The sequence below is a fragment of the Nilaparvata lugens genome, chromosome 13 (genome assembly GCF_014356525.2).
Source record: "Nilaparvata lugens isolate BPH chromosome 13, ASM1435652v1, whole genome shotgun sequence".
Lineage (NCBI taxonomy): Eukaryota > Metazoa > Arthropoda > Insecta > Hemiptera > Delphacidae > Nilaparvata > Nilaparvata lugens.
The window spans coordinates 10,353,853-10,367,400 of NC_052516.1; the positions used below are offsets into that span (position 1 = coordinate 10,353,853).

A 13,548-nucleotide genomic window follows, 5' to 3' on the forward strand; every position below is an offset into this window, starting at 1 on the left:
TTGATATGTCCAAAGCTCCGCCAATTTATGTAGATGCATAACAATATTATCTATAGCTATTACCAATTGCTTTTTTCATATAATATGCAGTTCAAAAATCATTTTTTAGTTCATATTATGTGAATTCATCTAAAATTTTGCTGTATTGTAAGCTATTGTATATAAGTGTAAAAGCCAGTATATAGTGTAATGTACATAAATAAAGTACTCAATCAATCAATCACAGGTTCGTCGTAACGGTTCGTCGGCTTCCTCGTCATGTTCGTCGGATGTGTCCAGTGTGGATGAGTTGAAACGAGCGTGTGCCGAACAGGAGTTGAGAGGCGAGAATGACCGCAAACGCCCATCCACAACCCCCATTGATGAGTTGACCGATGACTCATACAGTGTGCTAGATGAGGTGAGCCTTCTCTCCATTCTCCTGTCTAACTCCATAGAGAAACAATAGCGTAAGTAGATATCCCATGGTATAGGACGTTTATGTCACAACTTTTACTGTTATCTCAAGCCGATAGTCCACGTAGTTCTTTCCCGTGAAGCTGTGTGACGCTCGTAGTCTCTAATACTGTGCCGTTCATACACTCTCACCCCAACAAAACAGTAATCGACAATAATTGGCTTGAGATAACAGTAAAAGTTGCGACATAAACGTCCTATACCATGGGATATCTACTTACGCTATTGTTTCTCTATGCTAACTCTCAGTGCCGGTTACACAAAAGCCGGTTAAATTTAAACCGTGATTAATTCCACAAGAACCCATCTTTTCAAAAAAGCCTTCTTCTAATTGGTTCTCGTAAAGTTGATCACGGTTAAAATTTAACCGGCTTTTGTGCAACCGGGACTCAAGGCCCATTTCTGGAGTCTGGATATTATATCTCAATAACCCCACTCTAATTTCCCCTGAAAACAATACCAAATGTGAAGAGTTAATAAAATATTGAAAAATGTACCTGTCTGATTATTTCTTTCCTAAGCAGTGATTTTAAATTTCTAATTGCAGAACTCTCTTTCAAGTATATATGTCAAATGTGGTTTCCATGAAATCCCTATCTATAACTGTATTTAGATAGGAATTCCTTAGTATTGTTTCATCATGTTTCACTGTAAATACTTGAAGGAATAAAAAAATATTTGAATAAAGTACTTTTTCCTACAGATACCCTGAAAAGTGACCATTTGTGCACTGATTGCAGGCTGCAAAGAATCACTTTTCCGCACTAGTGCGCAAAGTGAGTACTTTGCGTACTCCAGATTTGCAGCATGACAACGCAAAATAGTTAGTAGGTTATATGGAGCACCAGTGCAGCAAAATCAAAATTAAGTTGGTAACAGTGACTGCTGTGGCTGCTATAGTGAGCAGAGGTGCAACGAAGCACAAAGCGGCTAATTATTAAGTATAATGATATTATAACCAAGGACAACGACAGCACAGTGCCACCACAGCACACACCACACAGCTGCCCCCCGCCATTCAAACACTACTACATTATTCAGGCAATTTTACCCATAATTACCCACTTTTCATATTCAATGGTAACTGTAGGAAAAATTTAATGTGAAATACGTGCGCAAAGTTCGTTTGCTGCACTCAAGAAACCATTCCGCCCTCGCCTACGGCTCGGGCGTAAACGTTTCTTTCGATGCAGCAAACTGTCACTTTGCGCACTAGTTGCACAAATAACTATTATATCTTTGACTGACTTCATGTCGCAGTTTTCAATTCTTGAATCGATCTCTTTTAATTTATTTTCTCTGTTTCATGTTGAATAAATTTGGTTGATTAAATAAGAACAATATGAAAACTTGTAGTACCCTTTATCATTTAAAAATATTACAACGACATATTTTTTATTTGGTAGATTGTATTTCAGGTGAGCGGTCAATTCATGAAGAAACGCATGGAGAAAGGCAACGTGACAATTACACTGGTCACGAGTGACGAGGATTCGCCCAACAAACAGCAGGCTTCCACTAACAAAGCGCAGCCGCAACTGAAGGGGGGCAGTGTCTGCCTGTCCAAGGATGTCAGTCTCAGTATTGTGCGAGAAGAGATTAAGAAAGATTTAGGTAAGACTGTAATAATAATAGGCTACTTTATTTTATGAATGAAGGATTTTATTAATGACTAGTAGGAAACCCGTGCTCCGTCCGCAAGGTCCAATTTAAAATTCTACAAACTGGACCTACTGCGATCTTGAATAATTTAAAAGAGGCCTATAACCATCCTCGGTAAATTGGGAATCTATGTCCAAAATTTCAAATTGAGTAGTTGAGACGTGATGATGCGTCATTCGTGAATTTCCTATCTCGATTAGTCAATTCTTCCCTTTACTAGTAGATCTGTGAACAGTAGACCTCACGCACTATTCTCATCCACAAGTACCTGATTGAAACTATAGACCTCATGGAAATACAACAATAGACTGCTTCTCACACATCTGTGTAATCACTTGTCAGCTGATTTAAGATGAATATTTTATAGTCTGTTTTTTACTCTAATATTGGTGTATGAAGGAGGCTCCTTTTTCCTTTTATATTATCCTTGAAATGCAAAATTTCCAAAATCCTTGTTATACGTCGACGCCAATTAAAAAATCTGATGTGGCGCACTCACACAACTTTCCTTGCCGTTATGAAAATTGATCACCTGACGCTAGTGTTCCCGCGCATCACAAGTCTACTATTCAAAGATTTGAGCCAGCTGGTGACAGGGCATACACATGAGGTCTGCTATCTCTTCATAGTGAATGATTTAATAGAATCTACAATAATTTGCAATTGAATGATAACATTTCTCGAATTTAAAGCTATTTTCAATTTTAGGTGAAAATGTTACTGAACATTAATTGTAGAGATTTTCATGCTCAATCTACTCCACTTGATTTTTTTTTGTTTCAATTGTATCTGAAGCCTGATAATTGGGAATCTATCTGCATTGCTGGGCGGGAGCTCCTGAAATTTTTACAGATATGGGACTTGTGGCAGTTGATAGAGCTTATCGATGACTATTTTAGGTATGAATTTGATCAAAATCGTTGGAGCCGTTTCCGAGAAAATCACGAAAAACCCTGTTTTTGACAACATTTTCGCCATTTTAGCCGCCATCTTGAATTGCATTTGATTCGAAATTGTTCGTGTCGGATCCTTATTATAGTGGAAGGACCTTAAGTTCCAAATTTCAAGTCATTCGTTAATGGGAGACGAGATATCGTGTACACAGACGCACATACACACACACACACACACACACACACACACAACACACACACACATACAGACCAATACCCAAAAACCAGTTTTTTGGACTCAGGGGACCTTGAAACGTATAGAAATTTAGAAATGGGGTACCTTAATTTTTTTCGGAAAGCAATACTTTCCTTACCTATGGTAATAGGGCAAGGAAAGTAAAAGGAACATACCTGTCAAACTTCATGAAAATCTATTACCGCGTTTCGCCGTAAATGCGCAACATATAAACATTTAAACATTTAAACATTAAGAGTAATGCCAAACCGTCGACGTGAATCTTAGACCTCACTTCGCTCGGTCAATTATATTATAGAATATAATACAGTTTTATTTGAGAGTTCACAGTAGCAGTCGGGCATATTGACCCATAAGATACAATGACACAGCATAATCACTCACAAGATGACAGTATAGATACAGTCAAATCGTGTCTTCTTATTGGAACACATCATGTTCACAGTTTACAAGTTTGTTAGTTTCTTCTGACCCAATAGGTATTTAAGTAAGTTAAATCAATCCAGGGTTAAATAAAGATTGCTTGCCAGGTTAGCAACTTAAGCTGCGTACACATATTCGCGCTTCCAACCCGCACCGAGCACGCTCCGCCCTCGTACGGCCCTCGTACGGCCCTCGTACCGCCCTCGTTCCTCCATCGAACCACAGTCGCTCCGCCCACGTACCCATCATGAACGTACGGAAGATGTTAGATCTTCTCTCGTTCCCAGGTCGAACCACTGTTGCTCCCGGTCGATCATAAATCGCTCTGCTGGAGTGACGTTCGGTCGCGGAGCAGAGCGAAAGTCTGTACGCACCTTAAGACGTTGCACCCTTCACTCTGCTAGGGCTACCTGGTCGTGGGTATGAATCCAGCTGTAGGCATGGACGTTTGATCCTCTCATCAGATCACCCATGCAATTTCCATTACCCACGCACAAGCTAAAAGCTGATATGGGCATTATTTGCGATAAAAAATAGAGTTAGTGGAGCTGTATTATTTAGGTTATTAAAAATGGTTAAAATAATGTAAATATATTGTATATTGTAATTATTAGTTATAACTCATCTATAGTGAGGTCCACGTTATAATGACACTGGAGAAAGATGGTAGAACAGCATTACCGATTCTCTGCCTTGCCACTGCCTTCTATAGAGGATAGCTGATACCGGTATATCTGATGTAATATCAACTGTTCATTCTTGTTTAAAATAATCAGTTATATTTTATTCGTCAAGAAAATTAAGATTGAATAATACATTTTTATGATAGAGATTAATTATATTTCTACATTGTCAAAACACGATATGGGAACGTTGCTGAGCTAGAAGAGGATAGCGCTATCCATCTGCTTTGTCGAACGATAGACAAGGATAGCAACACCAAAGCAACACCAATGTTAATCAAATACATGTTATTATAACGTGGACCTCACTATGGTTATAGTAGTGTAGTTCTCTAATTTTAAATTTCTCTGTAGGCTAGTATTCTTATTTATTAAAGTTATTTGCTTTTTTCTTGTATTTTTTGGCAAATAAACTGAATTTGAATTTGTGTTAGGTTTGGACATGGAGTGTGAGGAGAGTGACACAGATGACAAAGACAAGAGAGGTCGCAAGAGAGATGCCAAGAGAGGACAGGTGCAACCGACGGCTCGCAAGTCATTTCCGAACTCCCCTCATTTCGGCAGCAAGCCGCTCGTCACCACAACGCTTGATGGGGGCTCGGAAATGATACGTCGGCTGTCTGCCGCTGAGGCACAGGCGCTGATTCACCAGAATGGTGCTTCATCCTCGCCCAGGGTAATTGTTACATTTCTATTCATTCATTAAAAAACACTAGTTCCACATAGATCAGATCAGCTGTTCTTTTAAAATTAAGTTTGTTTTTCGGTGATTCTTCAAAATTATATTTTAATATCTGAATATTTCCTATTTTCCTATACTATTAAACGAGCAACTTCTGTTTATATGTTCATATGTTTGGATGTTTAGATATGTATATGTTTTTATATTTGTATTTCACCGGATCTCGAAAACGGCTCTAACGATTCTCACGAAATTCAGAACATAGTAGATTTATAATATGAAAATTCGATTGCACTAGGTTTCATCCCTGGGAAAACTCGCTGAAGGACATTAAAAGGATAATTGTTATTCATCCTTTGAAAAACAGCTGATAATAATTATTTCGTCGTCTGTTGATGGAAGTGAGTGAGCGAGTTCATGTGTGTGGGACTGTGTCAAAAATTATGACTCAGCTGTTGAACTTTTGTAATTATTCAATCAGGTACTTAGTGCCGGTTGCAAAAAAGCCGGTTTATTTTAATCCTGATTAATCCCAGTAGATCCATATTTTTGAAATTGTCTTCTCTGATTTGGTTCACGTGAAATTAATCAGGATTAAAATTTAACCGGTTTTTGTGCAACCGGACCTTTGTGAGGGAAATTTTTGCATTCCTCTGGGAATTATTCTCAATTTACTGTGATTAGATAGAACATTTCTGTATGAATGTTATTATAATTTCTTCTTTCGTAATAATTTTTTTATGCTTTTGTACTCCAGAGCGAAGCTCGGTCCCCGATATTAAACAATAAACAGATATACAGAAATTGCTCGCTTAATATAATAGGATAGAATGGATGAAGGAAAGATTCAAAAATATAAATCTCACTATACTCTACCATAGAGAAACAATAGCGTAAGTAGATATCCCCATGGTATAGGGCGTTTATGTCGCAACTTTTACTGTTATCTCAAGCCGATTACTGTCGATTATTGTCGATTTTTACTGCTTTGACCGGGTAAGAGTGTATGAAAGGCACAATATGAGATATTACCAGCGTCAGACAGCTTCACGGGGAAGAGCTACGTGGATTATCGGCTTGAGATAACAGTAAAAGTTGCGACATAAACGCGCCCTATACCATAGGATATCTACTTATGCTATTGTTTCTCTATGACTCTACATTTGAGTAGGCCTACTGTAAATCGGTTTTACAGCTCCCAGAATCACTCTCAATGTACATAATATTGTTTGATTATTTGTAATTAGACATGAATGAAGTGATTTTATTTTATCCTAATTACTGTGAAACTTTTTTTTTAGGATTCACCATCACAATCACCCAAAATCCAGAGTAGTGCTTCGTCAGCATTTTACACCAAGATCTCTCAGATTGCCGCCAACTCACAGGGAACTGAGGAGGTGCAGATCAGCAAAGCCATGTCTGTCAAAATCCACTCCACCTCTGACTCCTCCAAAGCCCCTCCTCCTCATCCGCCCCCGCCGCCCGCCATTCCCCTCACAGCCGCCACCATAATTGCTGTCAGTTCAAATTCGAATGCTGCCGCGAACAGTTTGCAATCGATCGTGAACAGTTCGCGATCGGGAACGACCGTGACGCAGGCGGCGCGCGTTCTGCCGCAAGTGCAGCAGAAGCCGAGTCCCGCTGCGGAACCATCGGCCTTCGCCGCCGCCGGCGGTAGAGGGGGGGTGCTGCGCGGAAACTTTGGTCCCGCCTCGGGACGGATGGATGCCATATCGCAGAAGGTCAGTGGAGATATTTTTTCATTTATTTCTCAAAAATTTTGAAAAGTTCGATAAACTATGCAATATCATAGAGAAACAATAGCATAAGTAGATATCCCATGGTATAGGGCGTTTATGTCGCAACTTTTACTGTTATCTCAAGCCGATTACTGTTGATTATTGTCGAAATTTTACTGTTTTTTTGGGGTGAGAGTGTATGAACGGCACAATATGAGAGACTACAGTTGTCACACAGCTTCACGGGAAAGAATTACATGAACTATCGGCTTGAGATAACAGTAAAAGTTGCGACATAAACGTCCTATACCATGGGATATCTACTTATGTTATTGTTTCTCTATGGCAATATACACTGTAGTTTAATGAAATTTAGGGTACAAACACTGAAAGCGGAGCGGAGTGTGGCGTGGTGTTCTAGAGCGGAGCGTGTCGTGGCGTGGTCAGAGCGTTCATGATACACACAGGAAGCATCTGGGCGTCAAGGGCCTAGAGAATGGCGTTGTCAACGGCGTCAGACAAGTTGATTTCAATACTTTCGAAAACCGCTTGCAACTAAGTTGCTCTTGTGTGCCACGGGGTGTATTTTTTGGAGATTTCTACCTGCTGCTCTGCAACTTCGTTGCTCTGTGTGAACAAGCCCTTAGAGCAGAGTGGGATTCGAACCCCGAATCTTACTACGTGGTAGGTCCAGAAAGTAAGTTCCGTTTGGTAATAAAATTAAATTGTGTACAGATACAGAAAAGTTATTTATTGCACAAAATTCTACAACTCTTAAACTACTTTTCCACATAATTTTGCAGACATTTGTCATAGCGTGACACAAGTTTTTGTATGCCTTCTTCATAGAAATTTGCCGCCTGTGTCTTCAACCTGTTGGAAACAGTTTCTTTCAGCTTGTCGAAATTTCAGTTTTCCGGTAACAATTTCATGCAATAGTGATCGTGAAATTTGGGGAAATTCCATAGCGAGAGCACAAAAAACCTTCAGTTTTCATGGATCTTGTCATCAATCGCGTGAACCAGTTCTTCTGTAACCAAAGATGGACGCCCACTTCGTTCTTCATCAAGCACATCACTACATCCGTCGAACTGACAGACCCATCTTCTCACCATTGAATCAATCATTGCACTTTGTCCATAAACATCGCAAATTTGCCGATAAATTTCACTTAAGTTCACTTTCCTTGCATTCAGAAAACGAATCACAGACCTGATTTCACAAGCGGCGGGATTTTAAATCAACACTGACATTGTAAACAAGCACAACAAAACGTACGTGGCTGACAGCGATCTCCAAATGTCGCACGTTTCTTCTCCTTGATACAGAGCGTCTACCGCGCATGTGCGGAACTGAGATCGCAGCACTGCACCGGATATAAATTGAAACGGAACTTACTTTCTGGACGTGCTATCGTATTATTAATTAATGTTTATCTCAATTTTGTGAAGTACAGCGTGATTCAAAAAGAATACCAAAACTTTAAAAATCTTTATTCAATCAAGGAAATATAATAAAAACTTGGGTTGTAAATCAAAATGAAGAGTATTAAAATAAGTTTTTCCCCACTAGAAAACAAAGTTCAAAAATGTTCAATGTGACCCCCTCCTTACACTCCTGATAATACGATACTCGAACTCGTTGCACACCCTCAGTAGCATATCGGGCGTAACAGTTTGTATAGCTGCTGTTATTTCTTGTTTGAGCTCCTCAATGTTAGCTGGTAGAGGCGGTCGATACACCTTATCTTTAGTAAGATTGTTATCTTTTACGTTATAGTTATCTTCAGTTATCTTTTTACGTACCCCCACAGAAAAAAATCGGAGGGGGTGAGGTCAGGGCTTCTTGGAGGCCAATGATAAAGTGCTCTGTCTCGAGCTGCTTAACATCCGAGGAATGTTTTCATTGAAATAGACACGGACAGATGAGTGCCAATGGGACTAAATAAGGAACTAAAAAAAAACTTCAGAGCTTCCTCTAATCGATGACAGATAGTGCTTCACTCTTCGTTTATTCTTTGCAGAGTTATCAATTTTCAAAGTTGTGGTATTCTTTTTGAATCACGGTGTATTGTTCCATGTTTATATTTGCTTGCAGTTGTCTGACATTATGATACACATAATTTAGGACATGTTGCAAGTAGAAATAATTATTGATGTAGGCTATATTTATCTTAATTTGTTGAAGTATTATTTCAAGTCTATGTTTGATTAAGTCTATGTATTTGATTAGTCTATGTTTTATTTCAAGTCTATATTATTTCAAGTTTATGTTTGATTGCAGTTGTCTGACAGCATGTTGCAACTAATGGAGGATATGTTGCAAGAAATGGCGCAAGAAGGTCATATGGATGCACAACTGCATCAGTTGCAACTGAAGCTGGAGCTCGCTGAGTGGAGGCACAGACAGAACATAGCGGAACACAAGCATAATGCAGGTGAGGTCCACGTTATAATAGCAGTATACGATTAACATTGGTGCTGATATCCTTGTCTGTCATTCCACAAAACAGATACCAAATATATCGAAAAGTAGTGTTGTGTATCAAGTTGGGATGACACTGTATCAATTGTGGTGATACTGTATCAATTGTGGTGATACTGTATCATTTGTGGTGATACTGTATCATTTGTGGTGATACTGTATCATTTGTGGTGATACTGTATCATGTTGTGGTTGTCCTTGCTTCTGTTCTATAGTGAGGTCCACGTTAGGCCTATAATATTGCAGTATACGATTAACATTGGTGTTGATATCCTTGTCTGTCATTCCACAAAACAGCAAATATATATCGAAAACATAGTGTATAGTGTTGTGTATCAAGTTGGGATAGCACTGTATCAATTGTGGTGATACTATATCATTTGTGGTGATACTGTATCATGTTGTGGTTGTCCTTGCTTCTGTTCTATAGTGAGGTCCACGTTATAATATTGCAGTATACGATTAACATTGGTGTTGATATCCTTTTCTATCATTCCACAAAACAGATAGCAAATATATCAAAAAGTAGTGTTTTGTATCAAGTTGAGATGACTCTGTATCATTTGTGGTGATACTGTATCATGTTGTGGTTGTCCTTGCTTCTGTTCTATAGTGAGGTCCACGTTATAATTGCAGTATACGATTAACATTGGTGTTGCTTTCCTTGTCTATCATGCGATAAAACAGGGAGCAAATATATCAAACAGTAGTGTTGTGTATCAAGTTGGGATGGCACTGTATCATTTGTGTTGATACTGTATCATTTGTGGTGATACTGTATCAATTGTGGTGATACTGTATCATTTGTGGTGATACTGTATCATGTTGTGGTTGTCCTTGCTTCTGTTCTATAGTGAGGTCCACGTTATAATAGCAGTATACGATTAACATTGGTGTTGATATCCTTGTCTATCATGCGATAAAACAGGGAGCAAATATATCAAAAAGTAGTGTCGTGTATCAAGTTGGGATGACTCTGTATCAATTGTGGTGATACTGTATCATTTGTGGTGATATTGTATCACATTCTTGAATAAAAATACAAATAAGTTGTCAAATTCTACACATTTTTATTCGTCACACGACCATGGATTCATGATCACACCGGCCACATTTTCAAGTTGACTTGAAACCATGGTCGTATACCGAGTAAAACTGTGTAGAATTTGACAACATATTTATGTGTGTTTCTATTCAATTATGGAACGGTTCTACAATATTGACAATGACTCGGTCGAAGTATCATATTGACACTGTATCGTATTGTGTTGATAATGTATCATATTCTGTTGATACTTTATCATTTTCTGTTGATACTGTATCATGTTGTGACTGTTCTTGTTCTATAGTGAGGTCCACATTATAATGTCAGTATTTGATTAACATTGGTGTTGATATCCTTGTCTATTATTCGATAAAACAGATAGCAAATATATTAAAAAGTAGTGTTGTGTATCAAGTTGGGATGACACTGTGTCATTTGTGGTTATACTGTATCATATTGTGTTGATACTGTATCATGTTGTGATTGTTCTTGTTCTATAATAGTGAGGTCCACGTTATAATATAATGGCAGTATTCGATTAATATTGGTGTTGCTATCCTTGTCTATTATTCGATAAAACAGGCATCAAATATATCAAAAAGTAGTGTTGTGTATCAAGTTGGGATGACACTGTATCGTATTGTGTTGATAATGTATCATATTCTGTTGATACTGTATCATGTTGTGACTGTTTTTGTTCTTTAGTGAGGTCCACATTATAATGTCAGTATTTGATTAACATTGGTGTTGATATCCTTGTCTATTATTCGATAAAACAGATAGCAAATATATCAAAAAGTAGTGTTGTATATCAAGTTGGGATGATACTGTATCATAATGTGTTGATACTGTATCATGTGGTTGTTCTTGTTCCTGTATCATATTGTGTTGATACTGTATCATGTGGTTGTTCTTGTTCCTGTTCTATAATGACGTCCACGTTATTATTGCAGTATACGATTAACATTGGTGTTGCAATCCTTGTCTATAATTCCACAAAACAGATAGCAAATATATTAAAAAGTAGTGTTGTGTATCAAGTTGGGATGACACTGTGTCATTTGTGGTTATACTGTATCATATTGTGTTGATACTGTATCATGTTGTGATTGTTCTTGTTCTATAATAGTGAGGTCCACGTTATAATATAATGGCAGTATTCGATTAATATTGGTGTTGCTATCCTTGTCTATTATTCGATAAAACAGATAGCAAATATATCAAAAAGTAGTGTTGTATATCAAGTTGGGATGATACTGTATCATAATGTGTTGATACTGTATCATGTGGTTGTTCTTGTTCCTGTATCATATTGTGTTGATACTGTATCATGTGGTTGTTCTTGTTCCTGTTCTATAATGACGTCCACGTTATTATTGCAGTATACGATTAACATTGGTGTTGCAATCCTTGTCTATAATTCCACAAAACAGATAGCAAATATATTAAAAAGTAGTGTTGTGTATCAAGTTGGGATGACACTGTGTCATTTGTGGTTATACTGTATCATATTGTGTTGATACTGTATCATGTTGTGATTGTTCTTGTTCTATAATAGTGAGGTCCACGTTATAATATAATGGCAGTATTCGATTAATATTGGTGTTGCTATCCTTGTCTATTATTCGATAAAACAGGCATCAAATATATCAAAAAGTAGTGTTGTGTATCAAGTTGGGATGACACTGTATCGTATTGTGTTGATAATGTATCATATTCTGTTGATACTGTATCATGTTGTGACTGTTTTTGTTCTTTAGTGAGGTCCACATTATAATGTCAGTATTTGATTAACATTGGTGTTGATATCCTTGTCTATTATTCGATAAAACAGATAGCAAATATCAAAAAGTAGTGTTGTATATCAAGTTGGGATGATACTGTATCATAATGTGTTGATACTGTATCATGTGGTTGTTCTTGTTCCTGTATCATATTGTGTTGATACTGTATCATGTGGTTGTTCTTGTTCCTGTTCTATAATGACGTCCACGTTATTATTGCAGTATACGATTAACATTGGTGTTGCAATCCTTGTCTATAATTCCACAAAACAGATAGCAAATATTTAAAAAGTAGTGTTGTGTATCAAGTTGGGATGACACTGTGTCATTTGTGGTTATACTGTATCATATTGTGTTGATACTGTATCATGTTGTGATTGTTCTTGTTCTATAATAGTGAGGTCCACGTTATAATATAATGGCAGTATTCGATTAATATTGGTGTTGCTATCCTTGTCTATTATTCGATAAAACAGACAACAAATATATCAAAAAGTAGTGTTGTGTATCAAGTTGGAAAGACACTATATCATTTGTCGTGATACTATATCATATTGTGTTGATACTGTATCATTTTGTGGTTGTTCTTGTTCTATAGTGAGGTCCACAGTGTTGTGTTTATGTAAGAGAGTATAAAAAGAGTACTAGTAAGCTTCTATCTTCACATTTTTCAAATAAGTGCAATATTTCTAAAGTTTTTTATTCATTGTTATACATTCTATGATTCATTTGAAGTTTTACGTCAACCTTCGAAATTCAAAATTTTCAAATTCCTGGATCTAAAATCAAGTGACGAAGCAGTGTTAATTAACCTTTTATCGTAATTTTTAGAGAGAAATAGGCTCAACCACCTTCAATGTCATAATTATATATTATGATTGCAGTATTTTGTATAATAAATAATAATCGGCTTATACACGTACGTGATAGGAACTTTACAAATGTAAATAGTAAATTCTATAATAATTTGGCCAATATAGTATTTATTTATTCATTCATTCATTCATTTAATGAAATGTTTGATTACAGATCTGCTTTTGATGGAGATGCGAGCCGCTGCAGAGGCGGAAAAACAGCGTTTGATCCTGGACATGAAGCAGAAATTCCAGATAGAAAAGGAGGCAGCTATTGAGGAGACAAAGATGAAGCAATGGTGCGCACACTGCCGAAAGGAAGCTCTCTTCTACTGCTGCTGGAACACGGCTTATTGCAACTATCCTTGTCAGGCAAGTCTATTATAATAGCCTACTACAATAGTTCTATCCTTGTCAGGCATGTCGATTAATATAGACTACTATAATAATGCAGGACGTTTCAAAATGTACAGCGGGGTGCTTGTTTCTCGTGGGGTGTCTTTCGCTAATGTTAGTTTGGTTAAATTAGGTTAGGTTAAGCTAACAGGCTTTTAGCTTGCCAAAGTTTGGCTAGCTTTTCTTCA

The 13,548-nt window shown here is 37.4% G+C and overlaps 1 protein-coding gene across 7 annotated transcripts in view; it reads left to right on the forward strand.

Annotated features, from left to right (window-relative positions):
- Positions 1 to 13,548, forward strand: part of LOC111062131 — a 108,180-nt gene that overhangs the window by 77,715 nt on the left and 16,917 nt on the right. For 6 of the 7 annotated variants that reach the window (XM_039439790.1, XM_039439793.1, XM_039439792.1 and 3 more), the window contains 6 exons: positions 227 to 400; positions 1,863 to 2,070; positions 4,808 to 5,049; positions 6,357 to 6,800; positions 9,081 to 9,234; positions 13,140 to 13,336. In XM_039439790.1, coding sequence (XP_039295724.1) covers positions 227 to 400; positions 1,863 to 2,070; positions 4,808 to 5,049; positions 6,357 to 6,800; positions 9,081 to 9,234; positions 13,140 to 13,336 — 1,419 coding nt within the window. The remainder of the gene's footprint in view (positions 1 to 226; positions 401 to 1,862; positions 2,071 to 4,807; positions 5,050 to 6,356; positions 6,801 to 9,080; positions 9,235 to 13,139; positions 13,337 to 13,548) is intronic. The other variant, XM_039439791.1, reaches the window with a different exon arrangement.